Source organism: Ceratotherium simum, chromosome 16 (genome assembly GCF_057802395.1).
Source record: "Ceratotherium simum simum isolate JZ-2026a chromosome 16, ASM5780239v1, whole genome shotgun sequence".
Taxonomy (NCBI): domain Eukaryota; kingdom Metazoa; phylum Chordata; class Mammalia; order Perissodactyla; family Rhinocerotidae; genus Ceratotherium; species Ceratotherium simum.
Window position 1 is genome coordinate 19,291,232 of NC_141915.1, and position 27,881 is coordinate 19,319,112.

The following is a 27,881-nucleotide window of genomic DNA, read 5'->3' on the forward strand; positions in this document are numbered from 1 at the left end:
GACTCTAATATATTGGAGTTTGATTTCACATGAAAATAGGGTTCTTTGCTTAAAAAAAAAAAGTTTGAATACCACTGTATTAGACTCTCAGGTCTGGAAAGACTTTCCAATTGTATATATTTAAATCACAATGTCTTTGATATCAGTTAACTAAGTTTTCAATATGTTTGGCAATCTAAAGTTTCTGGGAAGATTTTAAAAACCACAACTAATTTCCTCAAAGATCAAAATGGAAATATAAATAGGAAATGTTTCACAACTTTGCAAATTCAGGATACAAGCTGTGCTGAAGAGAAAAAACAAAGGGAAGGAATTGAAATAAAACAGATGACACATCTTTTTCAAATGTCACATTTAATGTTTTCACCACTGTACTTCAAATCTACATTGTACAAAGTGACCAGTAAGTGTGCCACGGTAATTGACCAACCTCTGAGATTGTACCTTTCACACCAGTGTCTTCTTGGGCTCTTTTGATACTAAACACGTTTCTCATTCAAGTGAATTGAAATGCTTCAGTTGGGTTGATTCTCAGGAGCCTCATAAAAAAAAAACAAAGATATTGCACCATCTTTGTTTAGTAATTCAATGTTTGTTTCTTTCACAGCAAATAATTACTTCATTGAAGTTAAAACTTCCAAACATAACTTATTAATAGTCTTCAAATTCAGCTCAGATCACTCAAGATGAAAATACTCTGCTAAATACAGATAACTTACAATAACTTTAACAGTTAATTGTCCATAACACACACCAAGGTTTTTTCCTAGACCAATTTTAAGACGATCCATTAGTATTCCTTGTACAGGTGAAAAACGATCTTCAATTTTCTTGACTTTTTATTTTTAATATAAAAGTTGGAAGGGACATTCAAGTTTCAAGTCTCCACATTGAACTTAAAAAAAAAATAGTCATCATCAGCATGTGGAGGTAAACAAGCCAAGTTGTATAACTCCAGGAGGTAGAGGCCTTCAATTTGTATTCATATATACATATGCACAGAAGAGTTCAGTGTTCCAACAGAAAAAAGAATTTGTCAAAAAGTAATAAGTTATTTACTACTGTGACATTTCAAGACTCCCACAGCTTTGCCTAAGGACACAAACACATTTGACATAATTCCCTATGTGCCTTTTTTTTGTGGCTTTAAAGTTTTTTAAAATTTGTTTTTGTCTTTTATTTATTTATTTTTTTTACTGTCCAGTGCAGGAAAAGTCTCACAAAATTTCACAGACCTAAAATGTGCAAGCTAGTTTTCTCTCTATACAGCAATGTTGGAATTCTTTTGAAATTAGCCCAGAAATGAATTATTTACACACATGAAAGATGCATGCTTGGGGGTTCTTTTATGTAAGAAAGAGCAGAAAAACTTCTAATAAAAATAGATTAAATATATATATATATATTTATACTGGGTAAGGAAAACAAAAGTTTAGTCTCTCCTAGTCACAAACTCATTCTCTCTACCCACAACATTGGATTTTAGACAGCACACATCACCGTCACGGCTCTAATGAGAAGCTAATTATAGGGCTTGATCATTAGGTGGCATGCCCCTCCCCCCTCCCCCCCCCCAGGTGCAGCCACGATCAGCTCACGTGGCTCCATGATTGGTCGCAGGCAAGGTTTCTAGATTCTTTCATTTTAGAAAACCCCAAATTTTCAGGAATGGCTCAAATATCAAAATGTATAACTGTCCTTTGTGTGTGTGTGTGTGAACAATCTCACTTCATTTTAAAAAAGAAAAACAAAACAAAACAAAAACACAAAACCCCAAACTCCCAAATTTGGTTCAATTCTCTTTTGTTCTGAGGTGAGCCATAACAGCTGCACTAAATTCATAAAACATGTGCAACTCTGGGTAAAATATTTTTCTTCTAAAAGCACAACCACTTTACAAGATTAAAAGTCTAGTAACATTTCTAAATATTATTCATATCATACAAGTAGTGGTTGTTAATTTAAAACTTCATTAGTAAAATTACAGTACAAGCATGATTAACCTCCAGAATTGCAAATCCCAGACTCCAGTGGAAAGCTACATTACATCTTCAGTAGTATATTATCTTCCACCGTCACTCCCACACCAGAGGAGATGGGGGCATCTCAGACGGCTGAGCAACAGTGGAACTGGAAGAAAATGGAGACATGGTGAAATCAGCTGTTAACACCACAAAGGGCAAAAGGGCGGCAATTCACTGTGCCTGTTTGGCTCTCTTCCTTTAAAAAAATGGTAAAGACCATTTCTGGATTTTTATTTCTGTTTCTTTTAACTTCCCTAAAAGCTGTATTTGTTCCAAAACTGTTCGTTTAAGGATCTGTGTCTATAGTGAGGCAATATGGTATAGTGGCTAATACAAGGGCTTGAAAACAACATGTTATTTACTAGTTGTGTGACACTGAGCAAATTCCCTCATCTTTTCTCTTTTGGAAAGGGATAATGCTATCCACCTCAGAGGATACTGTGAGGAATAAATGAGATAATGTGTGGAAAGTGCCTTCCACAGTGCCTATGTCATAATATAAAGTAATGGTAGCTATTATAAATAATAATGTCTATAATAAATTAGGAAAATAACCTTAAAGGATGCAGAATCATCCATTTAAAAGTAGTCTCTCAAAATACAGAGACTTTAAGTGGGGATCTATTTTGAATGAGCCTCATAAGCATTCTTTTATCAAGTATTAAGTAACGGATAATCACTTAGCATTTGTTATCCACAGTTTTGTTTTATCAGTTATTTCACATATCTGTCTAATGTTGCCAACTAGATTATAAACTTGAGGGTGTGTGTGTGTGACCACTTTGCTTCCCCAGGGCCCAGGATAATGAATAACTTGCACCTGAAAGGTATTAAAACACCTGATTGACTACGTCACTGACTCTTAGGGAAAAATATTAAAACAAAGTGATTTTAAACCACAGAGAAGTAAAAATGCAACTTAATTCCTTCTTTCTACAGAAAAATACATGAAAGAAATGACAGTTACCCTGATATAAAAAATTCTAAACAAAAATTCTTGACTTTGGTTCAATAAATTCAATCAACTTCAATACCACATCAAGGCCGATTAAAAGGGAAGTGAGAGGAAGGGAAAGAGAAGCAGGGAGAAGAGGGAGAAAAGAGGGAGAAAGGCAGGTGGGAAGGAAAGGAGGAAGTGGCTTCTCAGATCCAAATCCACCCTTCTTTGTCCTGCTTTGTGAACCCGGAGCCAGACCCTGTTCACATTTCTCCTTTGCCACCTGGCTTGGTGTTAGCCTTTGTCAACAGAGGGCGCTGGAAGGGCACTGCAAGGCCACAGCATTAGGAAGCAGCTTCCCTTCCTGGTTCTGGTGTGCTTTTGTCGTGGAAGGCCTAGCTTTGTTCTACCCAAACTTTCTGGCAAGTTGCTCTGCAACCGAGCAGGCCTCTCTGATGGACCAGTTCTGCCCACACGTTTTGGCAAGTTTCTTCACCACCCTCATGCTGTGTGTTCTGTGGCAACCGTATCATTTCTAAATCTTATTAGCCTTGGGTGGAGGGGCCTCCTCTAAGTTCTTAATTTCTTCCTTGTTCATTCTGCCTCAGTTTAGAGGTAGTACCTGCTTTCTGCATTTGCTACTTTGGAATCCTTCAGAATCCTCTTTCATGCCTTTTAGCAGTTAACCATCTTTTCCTAGTTAATGTTTCTTGGTATTAAATTTTCCCTGTTTATATTACTGGGTGTGGTTTCTTTCTCCTGACTGGACCTTGACTGATACAGGGAGTTAGGGAAAAAGAAATCGAGAAGGAAAGGACAAAGAGAGACAAAGAGAATTCGGCTTGCTAGGTTCCAAAGTCAGTTTACAGTTCTTTAACCAATAAACCTGTTGGCTTCTCCTCCAAATAGGACACACCAGCAGTCCACCTATGAAAAATAATTTTCTTGCTTGGTGGTGGGGATAGTAGTGGGAACCCAGAAGACCATGTCCAACTCCAGGACAGTGGCTGCCACACTGATGCTGCAGGAGGATCCCCATGTACAGGATCAGGCAGCACAATGGTCATCTAAGAAAAAAACTGTCAAAGCAACCACAGTGAATTGGCATCAGTGTAAAAACTAATGCTTACATTTTTAATATGCTTTTGACTAAAGCCAAAGCTCAAAACAGAAACTTTCTGTTGGACCTTTTATCTATGTTATCTAATCTAAATAAAAACAGAAATATGCTGAATAACAAAACCACAATGGCATCCTTTTAATTCTAACAAGAAAGTTAGAATTACATACATATAGTTACCTAATAAAGCTCTTAAAAGCAGCAGACTGAGGGTTGATGCAGAGAGGCACTCTGTTTCCTTTCTGCTGTTCCAAAATGAACTGGTGAATAATTTCTGTGGAGAAAACAAACATCATACAACCCATGCCAATTTGTAGGCCTGGGAGCAGTGGATTCTCAGCTAACTCTAGCCAGTATCTGAACAGCATTTCCTACTGGTTTAGTTAAATCAAACACACACATCATCTAACAGGTAGAATCCAGTGGAACTTTCCTGAAACCAAAATGACAGTTGCTGCTCCACAGAGGCAAAAACTCCCAAAGTGGCATTATATGGGTTGGAAACCCCATCAGTAGGAGGAGTAAAATGGTCTACAACTTTGCGAGTGACTCCAAAGGGTTGGCATTATGAGTGAAGTCTTCTAAATTGCTGGTAATTACTGCCTTTTTGAAAATCACTTAAAGAAAACTTCAGTTGGTGTCAGGTATATCGTTTTGGGCTGGTTACTTTGGCACTACTCTCTCTTCTAAAATGCCCTAGAGCAGACACTAAAATTTCAGAGTTTTGGATATCATTAACCCCCACCCCTACTCCAATAGATTATGAAAGGAAATTTTACGGGTAGACTATCAGAAATTCCCTTCTATTGTCATCATCGAAGGAATGATTCCCTCAGTGGATGTTTATCCTTTTTCAAACTTTGCATGTTATATATATAAAAAAAAGTCCAATATGTTTCTTTCAGTGAAATCACAATGAGTGAATACATATTAAATATATTGAGTCACACTCACTAAATAAGTCAGCTTTGAAAACAAGAACAAAATATCCATTTCTCTGCCTGACCTGCCCCTGGATGTAATATTAAATCAGCATTTTTATAACACACATAGCCTTCTTGGCATATATGCCCTAGACAAATAGCTAGTCGTAGGTTGTAAAATAAACAAATAGAGGAGCTTTGGTCACCATCCAGATCTCAGCTTTTCATGGCCTCATAATGCAAAATGTTACTAGTCATCCTGTCTGGCTGAAGGCCAAAAAAGATACTCACCTTTAACCTGTCGAACAGAACTGAGGTTCTTCTCAAAAGTGTCATCAAATTTGGGATTGGTGACAGGCTCAAAGTCACTGGTATAAACTCTTCCAGTAGAGGTGGAAAAGCAACATTTACACATACACGTGTGATATCGTAGTCGCCCTTCATCTAGGTAGGGGTGGGCTAAGGCATCCTTAGCGGATATTCTTTTGGACTGAAATCAAATTTAGAGACCAGCACATCAACACTGCAGATAAACATGACTGTCTGCACAGGATCTTTCACAAGACACAGTAACTGCTTTACACAGTTGATACTTAATTTACGGTACATCCTGTGTAAAGAGGGATATTTGAATTTAGAGGTGGGTAATGTAACAGCAGAGGGAGGATATGACTTAGGACAACAAACTACTGTTATAAACCACCATACACCACCATAAAGCACTTAGAAGTGACTTTCTGCTAAGATTCTGAGAAGTTCCTAGTTCCTTGAAATAGATGTATGCAGGGTCAAAAATGACAAATATCATGACATTTAAATATGTAATGCTTTGGAGGGGATAAGTTTACATTTTAAATAACAGTTATATTTTCTAAATATGTCTCAGTATTTAGAAGAGATGTGATCATGGTTGCAATTTTACAAGGCTGTTTGAATCTTTTACTCTCTTAGAATACCAACTCAACTTAGGGCAAAAGCCCATCTGAAAGCTGCTGGAGTTAGGCAGCAGATCAAGATCTGAATGCCATGTTTTGCTATCTAGCTCAGTCTAAATATCAGTAGCCTGTGGTTTTCTGGCACTTCAGATAAGAAAACTTAATATACTAGTTTCAGGTTTACATAAACCAAAACTCTTATACTCATTTCTCCATTAACAAAAGAAAAAAATTGTCCCTCCTTTAGCTCAGTGGATACATAAAGACTACTGAGAGAAAGTGGATTTTAAAGGATTTAAGGATGGACTCAACGTAGAACAAAAACTGACACTTCCCCCTGCTTCCAATATGATCAAGCACATCACATAACACAATTTAAAAAGAGAAAACCATTTTATACTCAAATAAACCAAAAATAACTGGATCATCCTGACTGGTTCTGGTCCCCTAAATAATACAATGCTAAATATTTCCCATAAACCTGGATTCCCTAAAAACATTTTTATCTCTGATTTTTTGCTATGCTGATATTAAAAGGCATGTCATGACCTTTCAGGATATGATAATCACAAAAGAAAGCTGCTGTTTATCCACCGTGAAGAGACAAATGTAAACTTGACAACCTTGGTTTTGTTCCTTTCGCTACCTGTCATGTTTTGTATTTGGTGATCCAGCCCTTCTGAGGTCTGACTCACTGGTACTCTTAGCAAGTACACTTTTTCTTTTTTTTTCTAAATGAGTCCAGCTATTCCTGGAGGTTCCACTGGGATAAAGCTGTACTGTAGAATCAAGAGAAACAAGCCGGCCAATAGTGCACCTTGCCCGGGCCTCGACCCCTCTGAGTTCTCAACATCCCTGGCCAGTCTCACAGTGAGACTGAGCTCTTTGCCTTTTGCACACTAAATCTGGTTCTTGGCCAAGTCTGCTTCTGTTCCTGATTAAGCATGGCTGATCTTGTCCACACAGGTGGCAGCAGTGATTGAAACTGGGTTTTAATTTTATCATCTGACCATTAAGTCATTTCTGCCAGGCGGCAGATGTCAGAAATTGGGTCCCTGTCAGCTGCCACCAGCAGTTGGAATCTGGTTTCCCTGCTGGTCTTTTTTGTTTGTCTGCGGATTCTGATATTTCCTGAAATTTGAGAATGCAGAGTTGAAAAGATGTGGGTGTTTTCCCAAATACTGATAGCCTGCTATGTTTGTATGTTCTGTGTGCAGCAATATGGGGTCCTCTAAAGTATCTTACCTAAGAGAAGCCTTTGAACAAAAAGTAAATCAAAACCCTAGCAAGCAATGATCAACTCTGAGTTCTCTAAACAAATTAATGTCTCTTTAGGACTTCTGAAACAAGGCTAAAGAAAGGAGACTGTCCTTTTGTAAGGGGTATGAACACTGAAAAGAAAAAACTGCCCTGCTAAATTGAGATAGAAATCACAAAATCACCCAGATTTTCAAAAGTAATGTTCTTTTGAAGAACTTAATGGTGCTCAATTATGTCCTATATATCTCAATTACATATCATACATATCTTGTTTCTTTACCTGATCAACATTTGTAATAGATACAGACATCTGTTTCTATCCTAGATTTTGTTGCTTTATCAAAATTGGCAATTTTAGTTTTGAATAAGTTGATAAAATTTTTGACTTCACAAATATGAAGTATTTCTAATTAAACAAATTGATGTACTTTGTATACTTCTGAAGGGAGGTAATACATTATGAGATCTCTTAAAATCAAATGCAGCAAACTCCTATTCCAATTGGCTTTTAGAAACAATATTAAGACATTAAAGACATGGAAAGATTTTAAAAACGTTATTCTTCCTTATGTATTAAAGATGTTAGCACTTTAGAAATTTTTTCTTGCTTACGTTGTGACTCAAAGATTAAAAAAAGCTTTAACTGTGAGTTAAAATAATACTCTTGGTTAATAGATTACAAAGTAAGAAGCAAACTATTTCTCTTAAACAACTTAAAAGTTTTAATATCTAGTATATAATTATATAAGATTAGGAGGTCATGTGATATTCCTATGCAAGATGACTGATTGGACCTATCAGCCTGAGTTAACAGTCATAAAAATTTAAAAATATTTCTGTTTTCTCCCTGATTTTACTGCCATGTACAAATAATGCTAGCACAACATTCTAGTTTATACAAAGTTTAGGTTTGTTTTCTCGCAAAAAGCCCAGTCATTTTGAATTTTTTTCCTACCGGTTTTGCTGGTCAATAAACTAGTATTACTTTGTCTAAGATTATGGAATTGCAAAATTATGTATTCAACTAAATTAGATGAATGATAATAGGTAATGTGTTTCTAAAAAGAAAGTAGTTTTTAGAATGCTACAAATCCTAAGGACTTAATGTGTCAACTTAAATTTTAATCTCCTGATTCTTAGTTAACATCAAGACCTTACTAATATTAATTTGAGTTAATAAACAGTCTTTGGATACGGACGACATAATTTTAATATACCTAGGCTCTTCCTTAATACATTTAGAGTAGCCATCAATAGAAAGATAAAAAGATGTGCAAGTACCTTCAGGTTAAAGTACATATGTATCTTTTTAAAGAATGTAAAAGAATGTGTGATGGTAGGAAGATATATATGCAGGATAACAGATGTGTTTTTATTTGTCAAGAGAAAAAAGTAAATAATTTTGTCTAAATTCCTAATACTTATCGTTGTGCTTTAAAAATATTGCTTGTAACTATTTATTGCCTTTAAATAAATTAAGGTGTCTGGAGATTTGTTTAATGTCTTCACTACTTTGAGGTAATAGTTAATTACATCTTTATAAATTGATTATTTATTATACCCCATCCTTTCCAATATTATTGATGTTATTATAATAAAAGAACCAGAGCCCTTTAATCTTATCCTCTGGTGGTTTCTGCTTCTTCCTTCCATTTGCCTAAAGGCTCCTGCCACAGGCTAAAGATCAGGAATTAGGTCTTCTGTAAGAAACATCACAAGGACCTCAGGAAAGGGCTGTGATCAGGTACTCCTGACTATTGTCTACAGGGTATAAACTCATGGGTATGGTCGACATCATCACCACGACAGCTGCCTCTTAGACTGAACAAAGTAACTGAGTCAGGATTTCTAGGAATGTTTCAGTCCAGGAGCAGACACGTGGCAATAGACTGCTTAACCCAAGAGCAACAAAATAAGAATTAATTAATTACCTCAGACTAAATGGATAAACTGATTTAATTATGGTTAATATTCTATTTGTAATGGATATTAAAAAAACCTCCACAAAACTCATTTCTTTCCTAACCCTCAATTTTAACAGATTCAAACCAGAATGAAACAGCCTTTAAAAATGGTATCTATTTCTAACTGAACCCTCAGAACTGGGAAGAAAAGAATCCTTAATATCAATCATAAACTAATAAAGCATCAGGACAATTTAAAAATAATAATTCTGTAAAAAAATAACAACATATATTGGTTGGCCTTGTTCTATAAGACAATGATAAAAATGGTTAAATATTATGTAGTGTGCTTTACTAAATTCTATTTTCATTTAAATGACCATGTAGTTATCTACCTAGGTTCAATAAGAATCCATCCTCCTTCTTACCAGATAAATCTTACCTCCTCCTTATAGATAAATCTAATTTGTAACTATGACCACACCAAAAGTTTCATTTTATTAGGACAATCCCACTATTAAGGAATAATGGCTTCATTTCACGTGTACAACTGATGTCTAAAAGGCCTCCCAGGCAAAAGTGCTTGGTATTTGCTCCATGGCTTAGGAAATTCCAGCCTTAGGATTATAAAGACTATGAGCTCCTGGCAGGTCAGGAGCATTAATAAACATGGGATCTCAGAGAAATAGGGTACCTGACAACTATAAGTACTGCAGGTAAAACCTGGTACAGGTGAATTACGTGGTTCTTGGTTCCTAGTCTAAAGAGAACTAATAAAGAGAATAACATATTTCTGACACATAAAAGTAAATTTTAACCTCAGGGCCTTTACAAAATCCTCTATGGGCAGACAGAAATTACCTTGAAGCCCGAAGTTCTCTAGTTTTGTTACTATACAAAAGGTCTTTATGTATTAATCAACATCTCCTGTTAACTATGTAGATAAACTTGCCAAACAAAACAAAATATCAAACTAAGCACTAAATCACTAGCTCACTGAGCAAGTTATGTGGCCGAAACTGTTCTTAACGGCAGGAACCTGACCACAAGGAGGGACTGTGGAAGCAAGAACTGCCATTTTGTCTTGCTTCTTTTACCACTAAGCACCTCACATGCCAAAGTAAACAAACAAAAGGTCAACAAAAAATAAACAAACACCAAACAAACAAAAAATCCACTTTGTACCCTGGAATGTACCAAAAAAAAACTTGGTCACTCTGATTGGTTCTGGTCCCCCAAATAATAAAACCTTGACTATTGCTCACAAACCTGGACTCTCTAACAAAACATTTTTATCCCTAATCTTTGCTATGCTGACGTCTGAAGATAGTTCTGACTTTTGTGGATTTGATAATCATGTGAGAAAGTTGCTGTTTTCTCATCATGAACAGACCAATGTAAACTTAATAACTGGTAATTTTATAGGTTTTTTTCTTTTAAATATTTGTCGTGTTTTCTATTTGGTGACTTCCTTGTACTCTTGGCAAATAAAGTTTTCTTTTCTAAATGCTTCCATTTTTGAGCCTTCTTTGACAATAGTTATTGACACAGACATGAATAATAAATATTCTTTGGATGAATGAATAAATGAAGAGCTGAACTTTGTCCCAGAAGAGTCAAGTCTAGAAATGGCATTTGGAAAAGCTATCATCTCAACATTTCCAAAGAATAAACACTTCCTTATGCAATATAATGGGCAGGTTTTTTTCAAATAATGTTAAAAATTTTTTTCTCCTGATTTAACTTGATGTCAAACTCCTTTTACAAATATTGAGATAAATAATGATGGTATACAGCTTTTTCTCTCTCTTCACCCAGACTCTTATGTGTTAATAATCAAACTTCTATGTGAAGTGAGCATGATATACATGTACTGGGGATTGAAGTTCATCTTTTGAAAAGTCTTTATTTACCTTGCCCATCTATTCAAAACTAGGATATTTTTCCTAGCACACATGTATTTTTAATTCATAAAAAAATAATAAAAACAAACACTACTTACTGGATCAAAGACCAACATCCTGCAAAGGAGATGAACAGCTTCATGTGTAGCCTGGCTAGACAGGGTATAAAGTACAGGAAGAGATGGCTGTGAAAAAATAAAGAATTCACATATGCAAGTGAGTTTTTGTGTAAGTAGATATGGAATACAGCCAATTTATGACAAGGTAAGTACCCAGCTCAAAAGATGTGTGCACATATATCTAAACTCAAAAAGAAAGAGTATTCCCCTCATTAACCAGTCTTCAAAAATAACAACTGTCAATGACTTCCAGTAGCATATTTTATATTACATGATTACCCATTGTAGGTCAGAGCACAAAAGAGCCTATGAAAAATGAAAGCTAATCTTGTAACTATGGAGCTCGTGTTAGCCTTATACCATAAATGCTTTGGCAAGAAGGGAAGACCAAACATACCTAGGGGTGGGAGAAAAAAAGATTTAAAACCTTTGCCACATGCAAAGTTAAACATGTAAACTGTAAAGTAAGCATATGAACTATGTCTTATGGCAACATTACCATAAAGCTGCTAAAACACTAGTCCTAAAGTAGCCATAAGATATTCAGGAATTTACAGAATCTTCTAAGAAAGTATGCCACTGCTTTTGCTGGTTCCACCTATACTGCTTTTAGCACTGATTTCTCACTCAATAATTGTCTTTCATAAGAGGCAGGCATATCCACATGCCCATATCTAACTCTCTTGCAACGAGGCAGGGAGATGGCTCTGATGACCCGAGAAGTCACAGAGCTTATAAAGCTTCTATTTTACTGCTTGGAGAGCCAGGGGCCAGAGCAGGTGAATGGCATCACTGCTCAGTCTCCCAAACCAGTAACACTAAAAGGTCTCCTTGTATCTCGATCACAGCCTCAGAATCCTGCTATGACAACTGCTAACATCAACTATTTTACATATCTGCCTCCTTCCAACAAAGCCACATAGGGAAATCCAACAACATCAGGAGGTAATTATTCACCTTACAGAAGTTTTCTTCAGGATCAAGGAGTAATAGAGATGAGATGAGATGTGGGTTCTAGTTCACTAACTAATTAGATAAATTAACATGTCTGAATCGCAGTATCCTTAAGGGTAAAATGAGGAGGTTAGACTAAATGATCTCGGAAGTTTACTTTAGTTCTAAAATTGTACAAGCTTGATAAGATTACTCTAGATAAAAAGCATTATGCACAGAATCCATACATAGTTGACATTCAAATATTTGTTGACTAACTTACTATTCTTTGGTGCATTTTCATGTTTGCAGATAGAGAAGCATTTCTTGTTAAAAATATGTTAAGTCTATGGTAGCTCTGAAATTTTTGTATTAGTCAAGGTAAAGGTGTATGTGTGGAGAGTGTGGGGAAGAGGTTTTAACTTATAACTTAATTTACATATATTTTCCCTAAGAATTTTTTTATTGTGTAAAATGAAGTAATTGGATATTCATGAAAGACTCTGATTCTTAGTTTGACTGTGAATAGCTGTCCTCTTTTTCACTGGCTTCTGTAGGTTGGCAGCCAAATTCCAGTCAGTTCTTACTGACCAAAATGTCTCACTGTAAGTACTTTTTCCTTTTTACTCTCAAAGTGAATCTACCCCTCATGCTATTTTTGTGGTGGAGGTATGTTATAGCTTAGGGAGCGGAACTCTGGAATGAGTACTAGGAGATGTGGGTTCAAATTCGAACTTTGCCATCACCAGACTCGGGTAACTCACTTGAGCCTTGGCTTTCTCACCTAGCAGACTGCACCAGTACAGACCTGCCTACCTCCCAACACCATTGCTAATCAACTAACATCCACCAAATGTCAGGCCCCAGGCTAGGTGTTGCGGCAACAAAGATGAGTAACACCTCTCTGGTAGCCAAGGAAAACATATGAACAAGTAGTTCCAGAGGCCACTGAATGGAGGAGGATAGGGAACACATTAGAAGGCAAAATTTATAAGACTTGAGGATGACTGGATATGGGACAGGGAGCTCGTGAAAATCAAATGAGTGGATGTTAAAGCTACCTGAAATTTAAGAAAAAAATCCCCCCACCAAATTTTATCTTTCTTTACAGAAGTACACCCCAAATAATACACTAAAAATAAGGCTAGGATTATATAAAAATCTAGGCTTCATTTCAGCCTAGAACAGTCATATTGTATGCTTTCCCCTTTTCTGTGTTTGTATGCATGCTAAAAAGAGGCACAGAGAAAAAGAACAGTTCAGTCATGCCAATACCTCTCCAGAAAGATAACCATGAATAATCTAGTTCCTAGCACTGGCTCCACAGGAAAGATGCTGCATTTCTAATTCCATTTTCTTTCCTTCTAATTCATCAGCCATTGTGGTCGAAACCAGTTGGGCCCAGGGTATCAGAATTAGACAAGAAGTTTATATTTCTTATCAACTGCAATAGAATTCACTTGAATAAGAGAAAAAATAGAATGCTTAGAAATATGCCCTAAATATCTCATTTGGAAAAAAGCTTTTGCCAATTTCCCCAACATTCACACACATTACTTTTCCCCCTTTAAAATACAGCAGTCCATTTTCTGTTGTTCTGCAAGTTTATAAGTCACTTAGTAATGCAGGAGTGAGTGGGTGCCAGTGCTGAATCATGAGGACAGGAAGAGTTATAAAGAATGCTCTATTAATGACTATGATGAATTGTCAGTGAAATGAGGCAATGATGAGCTTCTGGACTTGGGTGAGAGGCTATAAATGATATGCCACAGTCATCATAAGTCAACCGCAGAGTGCTGGTCACGGCAGTAGTCAGCCAGGCTATGCAAGTCCTGTTAGATGTTCCTGTTAGTTTTCATCTGGCAGCAAAGAAGCTGTGATCATCAGTCAGCAAAGTTAATTGAGTATGCACAATGCACAGAGCACTAGAGTAAGCACTTTGGGGTTATATAAAAGAAACCCCCACCTGAAAAATAAGAAATTTGAACTGAATGAACTCTCTAAGATATTCTGATTCTATTAACTGTAAGATACGGTTCCCGTCAGGAGACAGGACTATTTTCACCTTAGTGAAAATATTATATCTATTTCTGACACAATTAGCTGTGAACAATCTGAGGAAAAATGAAGATGTAAACCTTATAAGAGATGAACAAAAGGACTAAGGGTTGATAACAGACTTTTCAATCCTATCAACAGGTCAGTGCCTCAACAAGTATCTACCTGAATAGATACTTGGGCTGTGGGAGCTAAGATTCCCTTCATCCAAGATTTTGAGTTGTAGAAAAGAGGCAAATAATAAAAATAGTGTACAGTGTTTCTGCCTGCCTAGCATTTCCTGACCTTTGGGGAACCACTTCCTTCTCACTCTAAAATCAAGTGGTTTGTCTGGGCTTGATATCAATCTCCCAACTCCAAGGACAGGCACCTGACCCAGGCCTGGCCAATGAAATGATATAGTCCCCTGAGCACCACGACTGGCTCCAGGATGGGCACATGGTTTAAAACAGGTAAGGGACAGCCAATGGTATGGCTAACCCAGCACATACCTCCAATCCTCTTCTCCCTTATCTACTTTTATTATATAGGATAGAAAACACTCATTTTTTCAGCCTGTCTTGCATCTGGGAGGCCACATATTACACAGTTCTGGATAATGACATATAAGCAGAAGTTTGCTAGGCAGGCTCCTGGGAAAACTTTTGCGTTCCTGATAAAAGGGACAGACATTCTTCTTCTAGTACTCCCTCTTTCCTCCATTTTCTTGCTTTGAATGTGGGTATGATCTTTGGACAAGCTACAGCCATTTTGTGACCATGAGGCACTAAGCAAGAGAGTATGAAGTCAACATTCTAAAGATGACAAAGCAGAAAAAACGAAAGAAAACAACTAGATCCTTGATAACGTAATTGAGCTGCTATACTAGCTCTAGACTGCCTACCTCTGAACTTCATGATTTGAGGAAAAAATGAACTCCTATTTCTTTAAACCACTGTAAGCTAGATTTTCTATTACTCATAACCAAACACATTTCTAACTGAATCAGAGACCTTCCAAATGTTTTTTCTAGATCTATTTGGGAACGTTCTTTCCTGAAGGATTCATATGCTAGTAGAACATAGGCCTGGACTGCTGGTTCCATTTTTGCAAACACATGGGGGAAAGCCTGTCTGAAAACGAAGCTAGTACACAGGAAAACAGAACAGAAAAGAGTCAGATTCCTGGCATGGAACATCACTTGACTGCTTTAATCCAGCAGGGCCTGAAGTCAGTTGTAGCTCAAGACTTCTCAGTTATATGAGCCAGTAAGTTTCCTTGTTCGCTTAAGCCAGTTTTAACTGAGTTTCACTGGAAACAGTCCTGATTGACACACCACATGGAAGTATGTATATTAATCAACCAACACAAGTAAATTAATTTGAGGCAGTAATCTGTGACTTTAAGAAGGCAGCTGGGGCCAGCCCCGTGGCTTAGCGGTTAAGTGCACGTGCTCTGCTACTGGCGGCCCGGGTTCGGATCCCGGGCGCGCAGGACACACCGCTTCTCCGGCCATGCTGAGGCTGCGTCCCACATACAGCAACTAGAAGGATGTGCAACTATGACATACAACTATCTACGGGGGCTTTGGGGGAGAAAAAAGGAGGAGGATTGGCAATAGATGTTAGCTCAGAGCCAGTCCTCCTCAGCAAAAAGAGGAGGATTAGCACGGATGTTAGCTCAGGGCTGATCTTCCTCACACACACAAAAAAAGAAGACAGCCAATTAGGTTATCCTTCTGTGTGTGTGTGTGTATATATATATACACATATATTTGTATATTCTTTAAAAGTTCCAACAAACAATAGTACATAGTTCTGTTTGTACAAATACACGTAAATAAATGCATAGAAAAATGTCTGGAAAGATATTCTCAAATGAATCCAAAGGAGAGTGGGATGGCGTGGGGGGTAGCTAAGGATGACTAACTCTCTGTAAAATTTTTATTTTACGTGTACTCACATATTACTTGCATATGTACAAATGAAACTGAAAAAAAAACCCAACAATCTGCTGTGAAGGTGTATGTGCCAGGCAGTGTATGGTGGCTAAGAACACAGGTTTTAGAATTAGAGAAACCTATTTTTGAGATCTGGCTTATGACCTTAAGCATATTATTTAACTTCTGTAATCCCTTATCTCCCATCTGTAAAAAGGAACAATAAATGGTACCTTATAGTGTCATGAGTATTTAAGGAGCTAATATATAAGAAGTGATTAGGACAATGACTAGTACATAGCAAACTTCTAATTATTGTTAGAAATGATTATTATAAGTAGTAAATAATGGTTATTTCCATCTAACTTTGAGTAGCTACTTAAATGGGAACTACTTGAAAGAAGTTTAGTTCTTTTTATAGTCCAAACTCAAAAACTTGTATTAAAATTTTAGCATTCTTCATGAGTTTAAGCATAGTTAATCTAACTCCTATATTAAGTAATTTAGAATAAGTAAAGTAAGATATAGCTCGTCCTCTGAAAACCTCCAATTAGCCTAAGCAGGTTCACTGAAGATTACTAGGAGTCTTTTCTAAAAATCAGAGACTCTTTCTGTGTGCATGCATTTTAATTTCATGTAATTAGTAATGTGTTATACATTCTGCCTTGTTCATAAGCTTAAAAAGAATTCATCTCAAATTTTTCTCTAGGTTTTTGTAAAGAACTTTCATCATGGTGATGCATAAAAAGGACTGAACCTTATCTAATGCCTTTTCTGCATCAATTGAGATAATCGTGATTTTTCTCATTTAAAATGTCAAAATATATTAATGGATTTTCTGCAGGTGAACCATCTTTGCATTCCTGTGATAAGCCCCACTTGATCATAAGTATTATCTAAAAAAAAAAATCACAAGCTATATCTACTATTTTAGAGTGATAACTTTAATTGTTAATACTTATTAAATGTTTAGAATGCCAGACACTATTCTATGCTCTCCTTGCATGCATTATCTCTTTATCATTATAATAATTTAATGAGGTAGGAACCATTTTTATTCCCATTTTACATGAATGAACTGAGGCACACGGAGGTTAAGTAATTTGCCTAAGGTCACAAAGTGAGTTACTGGTAGAGCCAGGATTCATATTCAGTCTGTCTGAAAATTGTAGTGTACAACTCCTGGGACTGCACTCAACATACTGTGCAATGTGGTAGGCCCAAGAGCAACACCACAGCCTACACTCTTAATCACTACAGTCCAGAGAAACATAAACTGAGTATGTATCTGGTGTGGAGCACTGAGCTAAGCACTACGCCCTTTGCAGAATAGTCATGATACACAGAACTACAGAACTTTAATGTTGTATATATTGGATTGGGGACCAAATTAATCTTTTAAAGTTAAAGAAAAATTTAAGTGGCTACATTCCAAATATACTTGTATGTGGGTGTGTGTCTTCTAATCTCAGCTTTAAACACTATAACAGGAATGGAGATACCTTCAGGCAGCTGCTAACAGTTCTAGGTACTTTCGCCATAAGCAACTTTGCCACAAATATTTTCGCCGCATAACTAATTGGCCATAAGGCAATTTTGCCATAAAAGATAAAATAATGAAAAATAAAATAAAAGAGGGACATTGAAAAGGACATAATGAAACATGTAGTACATATCTGGACTACATTTAAACGTTCCATCACACGCCCAGTCTTCATATTTCACCAAATCATCTAAGCCAGATTCTATGCCAAATACCAAAATTCTGCCCACATCATGTTCTCCACTATCAAATAGTAAAAAATTTCCACAAAACTTATACTCATCAGGAATCACATAACCATTTCTTTTTCTTTGGTGTGGGGATAGGAGGAAGAGCTTGATTCTTCTTTTGCCTTCAACTTCTAATATTGCATGACAAATTTGGTAAAGATGGCATTAGAGAACAAGCTGTTATATCTAAATTAGCTAAAGAACTGATAATTAATACTCTCGAAGACTGCTGTGAATGACTAGCTGCCTCTTTTATATTTGTCATAGTTTGGTAAACTTTTGGTTTTGATGGGTGAGAGGGATGACTGTGCTCACAAAGGATTTGCAAACTGGCATGTTATCATTTTCTAGTATAGAATGCAATCTGGCTTTACACTGTCTTATTTCACACTTCCAGTAAGTTTTATCACCGTATTTTCTAGTTGAAACCAAACTGTCAACCAGTTATTTTAACTGAATGGCTATAAGGCAATATGCCGTAAAAGTTATGTTGTGAAAATGTTTGAGGGAAAAATGCTTGTGGCAAAGATGTCTATGGCAAAAACGCTTACTGCAAAAATACCAGACATGGCTACAGTTCTGGCAAAAATAGTGGACACGGTTGCTAACAGACTAACAATAGGCCTATAGGATATGCATCACGGAGTAAGGGAAGGAGTAGGGAGTGGGAAGGGAAGACAGAGCCCGACCGATGGCTTAAGGAAAGAGCTTCAAGGGTCTATTAACTTCTCTTGAGAGCAGTGGTGGTATAAAGAGCAATTAGCAAATATAAATAAAAAACTGAATTTCCATACCGAGGGGAAAAATGGACCCAAGTAATATGCTAGGTTCATTTACATTCAATTATATATGGTAGGTTTAACGTACTCTAGACAAATCTACTTGGGTTAGTGTTCAAAGACCATGAACATCTGCCTAAGGAGAACACTTCCAGCACTGGTTAAAAGCTTTCTAAAGATGAGACTTTAAAGTCTGCGCAAAGCATATCTAGCCTTTGAGCAGAAATGGTCTCCTAATTAGTTTTTACCCCACTAGTCTTCTCTCCAAAATCAAAATATTCTGACACCAAGACTACCCAGGGCTACCCCTAACTGTGGTGCTCTCTTAAGGCTATCACTAAACTCAGTGATAAGCAAAATGTTAAACTCTAAGAAGCATTACTGTTAAGGAGGCCAATTCATATAAAAACGTATAAGAAAGGATTCTGTTAAACATCTTAACCTATTTAACTGGTTAAATAAATATGGAACTTTAAATTTTCCTTTCTTTCCCCCTTTGTTTTACACAATAATATATTTACTATTTTTTATTTAATTGAAAGTTCTAGGGTTTTATAACTAATAGATTTAAAAAATTTCTGGTAGAAAAAGGACTCACTTGCCAGGAGTACTCAAAGGAGTGCACAGTGACTTTTGGTGCAGTTAAGTTACATTTTCAAGCTGTTCTAGACAGCAGGCAGGAAACTCCTTAGGAAGTCTTGCTCTCTTGACTGTGTTTAGCAACTCGGACACAAAGGATTAATTAGCTAGCAACCATTCGCAATAACAGTTAAAATTCCTCTAGAGGTAGAAGGGTTGCACCAGGGTGTCTGATCTTCACCACTTTTCATTATTGGCTACCTTTAGCCAGGCAAGATTTATTGACCTAAAGAGGTCAGTAAAAGGGGAAAACTATTTTGCTACTTCCAATGACACCTTTACCACGAGGTGTTGATAAATTAGTTCAATATTCCTGATACTGGCCAATAAACAGACCAAATAGATCTTTTTACTTCCTTCTATAATAGAGAACCTCTCTCTAGGTTAGGACTTACTGTGCTCTTCTAAGGGTGTTAGGCCCTCATATTATTTTATCATTCCAAACTCAATGCAAGAGCAGGATGTAACCAGCATGGGGCTATTTAAAATACCAGCATCTACATCTCTATTTACTAGTTCAGCCTGGTGTTACTTTACCCATTGCCCTTTATGCCTGTGAAAATGGAAGCTCTGGAGTCACACCAGAATTAGAGAGAGGGAAAGGCAAGAGGAAGGCAAGGCCTTGACCAAACGTCTGGCTGGTAATTTGAGAGGAGTGTCCAACTGGGTCTGTCATTTGGTCACTCAATCATATCAATCAGATCTTCTAATGATCAATGAGATCATCTAAATGCCTAATTTAAAAGAAACCAAGGCAAAGCCCAGGAAAACTAGTTGCTGAGTCTTCCTGTTCAAGCCTTCTCTTTGTTTCAGTTTGTTGTTCCTAGGAAAAGTATTCCCCTTACTCACTCTTCACATCATTAAGCTCTTGTCCAAAGGAGATTAGGAAAGTGCTTTTAAAAAATGCTGCTAAATGAACAGGGTGGAGATAAAAACCATCTTGTCTTTCTCAACAGTGACTTGGCTGGTTGCAAGTAATACTGATCAGTGCAAATCTGGCAATCTCTCTTCATACTTCTAACAACATTCACATCTGATTCTGTGTTAGTGGCCAGAGTGCAATAGAAATAGTTTCACATTCCTGGCTGGAATAAGAGATAGCATGCATTTTGGCTCAGTATTTGGAAAGGACATCTTGATATACGTGTGCTAGGTTATGGCACTGAGGTCAAAGCTTCACCCCCAGTAACTTCTCCCAGACACAAAAACCAAGAGACAAAAAGCCAGGGGTCATTTACTAGCAAAGATGCTAAAACAATATTTACTTTTAAGATAGCATTGGGAACTACCATATTTTATTTGGTTTGACAAATATTTAACAATTTCTTACTTATGGCCATGACATATAAAAAATACAACCTACAAGTAACGTTTTTGTTTAACAATTCTCAATTCATTATTCCATTGGAAGGGAAATCCTGCCCAAAGAGATGGTTACCAAATACAGATCCCCTCTCTCTCCTTTTACCTGTTTATGAGGACCCCTGAGTATGTGTGCCTTAGCGCCTTCACAAGCCGTCCTCATTGCTTCCAGTGATGGTGTGCCCAAGAGATCCGTGATCAAATCCAACTGCAAGGAAACATGAAATACAGATGGATAGTAAGCTCATGGAAACAACTTTTCATTACTCTTAAAATCACAGCCTTAGAGATGAGGACTAAATATGGGGGAAAAGAAAAAAACAAACTACTTTAAGGCAAGTTCCAGATTGACTGATAGGAATCCTTACTTTCACTTTCTGGACTATTAAAAAAAGCATAAAAATGTTAATTAGCAATCTATATGATAGAAACACAAAAAATATGTTTTGGCAAGCATGGCATTCTAAGGCTATAGTAGTTTAGGAGTCTGCATCTACCTGCCCTGAGTCTTGATACCATAGCTACCCTATGATCCTTGCAGAGGTCAACTGCTCTTTTGCTGATGGCTAATGGCTGTTCTTTTCAAACAGTTAATGAATGGATTCTGATGCTTCAAACCGATTCAGGCTCATCCAGAAGCTAATCCACAAATCAGGCACCTGATTTAGTAAATACTCAGAACATTCACACCTGAAATGAAAGCTAAGCTATCAATGTTTGGGCCAGTACACACCCTTTACATCCTAGTCATACTAGAAATCTCTTACATTGGCAGAAAACCGTGGTACTTAGAAAACTATGACACCACATAAGGCCACATTTAGCTAGCCGGGTACAATAAGAGAGACCAATAAAAACGGTCTTTTCACAAACTAGTCTTTGTAGGGAATTACCTTAACAATTTTCTGTAGTGCTACAATTGTTCTAACTTCATAAGCTAATTAGCAATAACATTTCATTCAGATTCCTCCAGGATGGAAAATTATTACCTAGAGAATACTTCTTTTCCTGGTTCTAGGGTTGCCAAATATAAAGTACTATTTTCTGCACTTATCTAAACCATGGGGTAGCCCTCAGTATCACCGCCTTCCAGCCTAATGGAGATACTTGAGAAGCTTGTTTTCCACAAAAGTAGATTTCCATACAAAGCTTTTTGGGAAAAGTCTGTTGGTGATAATTTTGGACCTCTAACAACTACACTAAAGGCAGAAGGAAATGACTGGCTCATGAAAACAAATGGAAACATTCAGAAAGTTGTCTAAAATAGGTCAGATCCATGGATGAGAAATATTTTTATGAAGTGCACTGGTACTACAGTACCTAGGGTATTTATTTCTCAAAGACCCAGAGAAAAGGCTACAGAAAATAACTATGTCCATTTAGAAGTTAGACTCTTCTCCCATTTTAGATCTTGATTTCTCACCCTAAAATACACTGATGATAGACAGATGTGAGTTCTCCTTCAGTGGCTATGCCAGACTGGCAAACTCAAGACCTATGTATTTCTCTAGAAAATGAGATATCTGAATCTCATTCCAGTTGTTTCACACTTTCCTTTATATATTCTTTTCAGCAGCAACTCAAGATCCTTGTTCAATATATGGGATTTGAACAACCCTTTAATTTTTACTTAAGCTTTTCTCTATGGCACCTTCTTATGTCTAGATTTGACAGCCTTACAGGTAGGTCTGTTAAACTCTACTTTCTAAAGAAATTGAACAGTAAACTAGATACTGTCAATAGTACCCAACATTAGACTATATATGATAATTTTTTATCACCAGCATTGATTTTTAAGATGTATATTTTTAAAAAATAGACTTTGAATGTGTAGCAGAGAAATAAATTTAAATGTTGATCATAGCACATACAGTTTCTTTTTTTTTTTTTTTTGTGAGGAAGATCAGCCCTGTGCTAACATCTGCCAATCCTCCGCTTTTTGCTGAGGAAGACTGGCCCTGAGCTAACATCCGTGCCCATCTTCCTCCACTTTATATGGGAAGCCGCCACAGCATGGCCTCACAAGCAGTGCGTCAGTGCGCACCCAGGATCCGAACCCAGGCTGCCTGCAGCAGACCCCGCCCACTTAACCACTACGCCATGGGGCCGGCCCCGCACATATAGTTGCTAATGTATCAGTTAACAATTCTTTGTAGAAAGAGCATAACATGATTCCATTTTTGGTCAAGTGCATGAATTATTTACAAAGATACACAGTAGTCAGGGTGATCTTTTAAAATGCGATCAATCAGATCTTAACACTCCCTTGCTCAAAACCTTCCTATAGCTTTCCATCACACTTTGGACAGAATAAAATCCAAAGTCCTTCTCAGGTCGCCATGGACAGGCTCTTTCTCTCTCTCTGACCTCATCTCTTACGTGCTCTTCTTTGATCATGCCATCCCTCCAATAGGCCACACTTGTTCCTGCCTCAGAGGCTTTACTATGCTAGTGTCTCTTTTCCTGGAACACTCTTCCCCAGTATCTTGCTCCCTCATTTCACTTGGGTCACTCCTCAAATGTTATCCCGTCAGAGAATCCTTTAGCACTGCTCTGCTCCATCACCATTCTCTACCCTTAACCTGGTTTAATTTTTTCTTCATAGAGTTTATCATTACTTGGGATTATATTTATTTGTATACTTATTTATTTTCTGTCTCATGTCAAAGTTTCACAAAGGCAGAAACTAACTTTGTTTTATTTACTGCAGTATCCCTGGCAGCCTGGCACACCACCATCATAATTGCTAACATTTACTGAATTCTCACTATGTGCCAGCCCTTATTTTCAGCTTTACTACTTCATAATCTGCACAAAAATCTCCAGAACAATTTAACTTGCCCAAGATTTAATAGATAGATAGTGGCACAGCTAGGATTTGAACCCGCCAATTTAATTCTACAGCCTGAGCTCATCATTTGTTACATTATTCTCATGCAAACCATATCGTTAAAATTTACGAATAAAAAATAATTAGGAATTATCCCAATATGTGTAGTAATGAATTAGCTATAAAGGCAAACAATTAAAGTATCACGAATGGTTTCCTAAGCTACATTTTATTTAGCTTCTGATGTTCTCTGCCATATTTAAATATTTTAGTCTAATAATAAAGGTTGGAAATGTTTCTAAATGTTCAGATTTAAAGAAATCAACACTCAAAATTTATATTCTAAGCACAAAGTATAAGTACATTAAATCACCAAATACATTTTCAAGTCAGACTCATTCAGTTAGACAGAACAGAGGCTCTCTAACAACTCAAGATTATACCTGTGCAAACTGTTACAGTAGAGTCTGCTGCTATGCACCAGTGCACGTAATAAAGTCAACACTCCCTCTAATAGGCTCGTAGTTACAAAATGAATCTCTCTGTAATCTTCAACTTCATAACTTTCTGAATTTTAAGTGAACTTGAATTTGCTAAAAGCAATTTAGTACAATGAATAACCCCAAGAAGTGTGCAAGATGGTTTTTCCTTTAAATCTGTAATAGAATGGAAAGCTACTAAAACCTAAAGTGAAATCATACCTGCTGAATGGGACTCTGTGCCTGAAACAGTATTCTTCGTCCTAGTAGTTCTGCAAAGATACATCCGACAGACCAGATGTCAATAGCATTGCTGTAATGACGGCTGCCCATCAGGATTTCCGGAGCCCGATAATACTGAGTAACAACTTCCTGAGTCATATGACGAGATTCATCTAATTCTTCTACTCTGGCCAATCCAAAATCACAAATCTAAACAAAAAAGATTATCAAAATATTGTCAAATAGACAAATATATTTACAAATGGAAAAGTAAAACAAAACAAAAAACCAAAATCTTGATAGACCTCTGAACTTTGAAAAGCATTCAATAATACAGGTAGAGTACATTTGTGTCAATATAGTAGTTTCTTCCCCTTATCCACGGTTTTCACTTTCCGAGGTTTCAGTTACCCGAGGTCAACCACAGTCTGAAAATATTACGTGGAAAATTTCGGAAATAAGCAGTTCATAAATTTTAAATTGAGTAGCATGATGGAATCTCGTGCCAAATCACTCCGTCCCACCCAGGACATGAATCGTCCCTTTGTTTAGTGTATCCAGGCTGTAAAAGCTACCTGCCCGTTAGTCACTTAGTAGCTATCTGGGTTATCAGACTGACTTCACGGTATTGCAGTGCTTGTGTTCAAGTAACCCTTATTTCACTTAATAATGACCTCAAAATGCAAGAAGAATGATGCTGGCAATTTGGATATGCCAAAGAGAAGCCATAAAGTGCTTCCTTTAGGTGAAAAAGTGAGAGTTATCGACTTAATAAGGAAAGAAAAAAAATCACATGCTGAGGTTGCTATGGTTTATGATAGTATATTGTTATAACTGTTCTATTTTATTATTAGTTATTGTTGTTAATCTCCTACTGTGCCTAATTTATAAATTAAACTTTATCATAGGTATGTATGTATAGGAAAAAACAGTATATACAGGGTTTAGTACTATCTGTGGTTTCAGGCATCAACTGGGGGGCTTGGAACGTATTCTCCATGGATAAGGGGGGACTACTATATATAATTTGATCTTATTTGTATGAAAGGGAAGAAAAGTCTCGAACTTCCATATTTCTATATAAAACGATATATCTTAAAAATATGCTTCTCACCTTTAATCTGTTTTCAATTGATAACGAAACCAAAAAACCAGCTGAATGCATATTTCTAGGTTTAATGTAGAAACCAAGCTATCTATTTTCAAGGCTGTCTTATTGAGGAAGACATTATAAGAAAAAAAAAGGTATATCTTGAAGACCTCCTGAACTATGTTCACTGTCTTTATGGAATATATACAGTAAAATTTCTTTAAAGCTATGGGTTTCAAACTGAGTCCTGATGAATCCAATTCTGAGGACGTACTTCAGGAGTTCTATAAACATTTTACCTAAACTCTACAAGTTTCTATCTATTTAAAATACTAATTCACACCGAAATGTGTGAATATGTCACAATGTAGCACATTGTAGAATAACAATGCTACTAGGTTCATTCATTTCTTAATGCCATAAAATTTTAATTGAGCACTTGTTAGGTTTTAGACAGTATGCTAGAACCTGGTGACATATACGGTAAATGAGAAAGACTGGTTAATTTATATGCAGACCTAGGAATAAATCTTTTCTTGCTATTTCTGTTCAACTGAAAAGTTGAGGCTGAGGTTGCAAGGTGAGCTGTGAGTAAACAGCAGCAGTGCCACCATCAGCAAGTTCCACTTATTTTCAGGAATTAAGATTTTCCTGATACTGGGCAACCAAAACAAAAACTGGGGGCACTGAGGATGAGATAAGAGAGTAATGGCCAATGAAGCTTCAGCACTCACATTGACTAACTTTATGAGTCAATATTATAAGTGACGAAATAACACTTTTTATCTGTTTTCTAAGATGAGGTCCCAGCAAAAGATTTTATTTGGCAGCTTGAAAATTGTTTGAAAACCACTGCTTTAAAGGAAACAAATTTTATCCCTAATTTTTGGCAATCCTCTCTTTCTGTCTTGAATCTACTATGTCTGGTCACATCATATGAATCCATGTTTGTATGTGGGGATGAATCAATATAAAGCTAACATCTTTAAAACTTAAAAATGAAGTAAAAATTTCCAGACCACACAGAAAAACCATACCAAAAACGAAAAAAAGCATAAGTTGTTTATCAAATCCTCCCAAAGGCTAGTGTTCAAGTAACACATAAAATTTAAAAACTCTATTACTTGGCCTTGAATTTTTTGGATACCTTTTATTTTATTTATTTTTTTAGAATTTAACTATTTATTTATTTGTTTGTTTGTTTTTGTTTTTATTTTGGGTGAGGAAGATTAGCCCTGAGCTAACACCTGTGCCAGTCTTCCTCTGTTTTTTATGTGGGATGCCTCCACAGCATGGCTGAGTAGAGTAGGTGACTGGAGTCCATGAGTGGAGTAGGTCCACGCACAGGATCTGGACCCAAGAACCCGGGCTGCCGAACTGGAGTGCGGAACTTTAACCACTTAACCATAGGTGGTTACCTTTTAAAACAAAACTAAAGGAAAAAACCTAAATCCACTTCCCTACATATTTCTTGTATTTATATTAAAAAAACTAACCACCCAACCGACAAGAAATGTTTTCTGTTATAAAGCAAGTCCTCTGTTAAAAACATCAGTCTGATCTGGAGTCATTTTTGGCAATTTATCTGGAAGACAAGCTAAACTCAAGGTAAGAAGTTTATATGATCAGATAACCAAAACAATATTGAGGTTTCCAGCAAAATTATCCATTTTATTCTTAATAGGAAATAAAATATATTCACAATATGAAAGGATACTAGTTTAAAAGAAATGTTTTATCCAAACACATGGATAAGGAGAACAGATTAGTTGTTACCAGAAGGGAAGGGGGTTGGGGGGAGGGTGAAAGGGGCACATATGTATGATGATGGATAAGACCTAGACTATTGGTGGTAAGCACAATGTAGTCTATACAGAAACTGACATATAATAATGTATACCTGAAATTATGCAATGTTATAAGCCAGTATGACCTCAATAAAGCAATTAAATTAAAAAATGTTTTATCATAATTATTTTTGATGAATTTGTACATTTGAGAAGAGAGAATTAGTGTCCACAGCCTGGCACTCTACTCTGGCTTTTAAAAACAGGCCGCTAAGATAAGTCAAAGGAGCTAAGCAAAATTTCAATTTGTTCTGATCTGTATGTTGTTTATTCATAAACGACATTTTCCTTTGGTTGCTCATTTATACAGCCAGAGGTTACACTACCATAACAGATGATCTGGAAAATGGACTTCAAGCAGTTAATGGCATCAAGCATGACAGGTTCTACACAAAATGCTTTGTGAAGTTCTCCAAACAGAAACCGAAATAAAAAGACATTGGCTTAAATTGTCATAAAACTGATTTGGTCTGAAAAGGACAAAGAATTCCTGACTATAAGGTTTTTAATTTTTTTTTTTTATCTTTTAAAAATTAAAATGAATTATGGGGATAGGTTGTAGCTCTCTTTCAAAAGAAAAAGGTGGCAGAGGAATGAACTCAATGACCTACAGAAAGAATATTTATGTTAGTGGATTTGGGGGATAATTAATTTCTCTGTGGGAACAAAAGACTAAACTATAATGTTAGTTATTTTCAGGGAAAATATGAAAAATAGTTTTTTTTTATATTTCTGGAGTTAAAACAGGAACAGAGTTCTTCAAGGCTATAATGAAGGGAGAATTTTTATTCAAAAGCAGTATAACATACCAGCTTTTAAAGAAAA

General features: G+C 36.5%; 1 protein-coding gene across 2 annotated transcripts in view; it reads right to left on the minus strand.

The window, feature by feature from the left end:
- Nucleotides 1-1,569: 1,569 nt before the first annotated feature.
- The window catches only part of NLK (nemo like kinase), a 165,609-nt gene continuing 139,297 nt past the window's right edge, over nt 1,570-27,881 (minus strand). Inside the window, exons 6-11 of one of the 2 annotated variants that reach the window (XM_004433395.3) lie at nt 24,120-24,329; nt 20,695-20,796; nt 11,106-11,192; nt 5,296-5,494; nt 4,262-4,355; nt 1,570-2,130 (exon numbers count right to left, since the gene is read on the minus strand). In XM_004433395.3, the coding sequence (XP_004433452.1) occupies nt 2,076-2,130; nt 4,262-4,355; nt 5,296-5,494; nt 11,106-11,192; nt 20,695-20,796; nt 24,120-24,329 (747 nt within the window). In that variant the 3' untranslated portion in view covers nt 1,570-2,075. The remainder of the gene's footprint in view (nt 2,131-4,261; nt 4,356-5,295; nt 5,495-11,105; nt 11,193-20,694; nt 20,797-24,119; nt 24,330-27,881) is intronic. The other variant, XM_087440756.1, reaches the window with a different exon arrangement.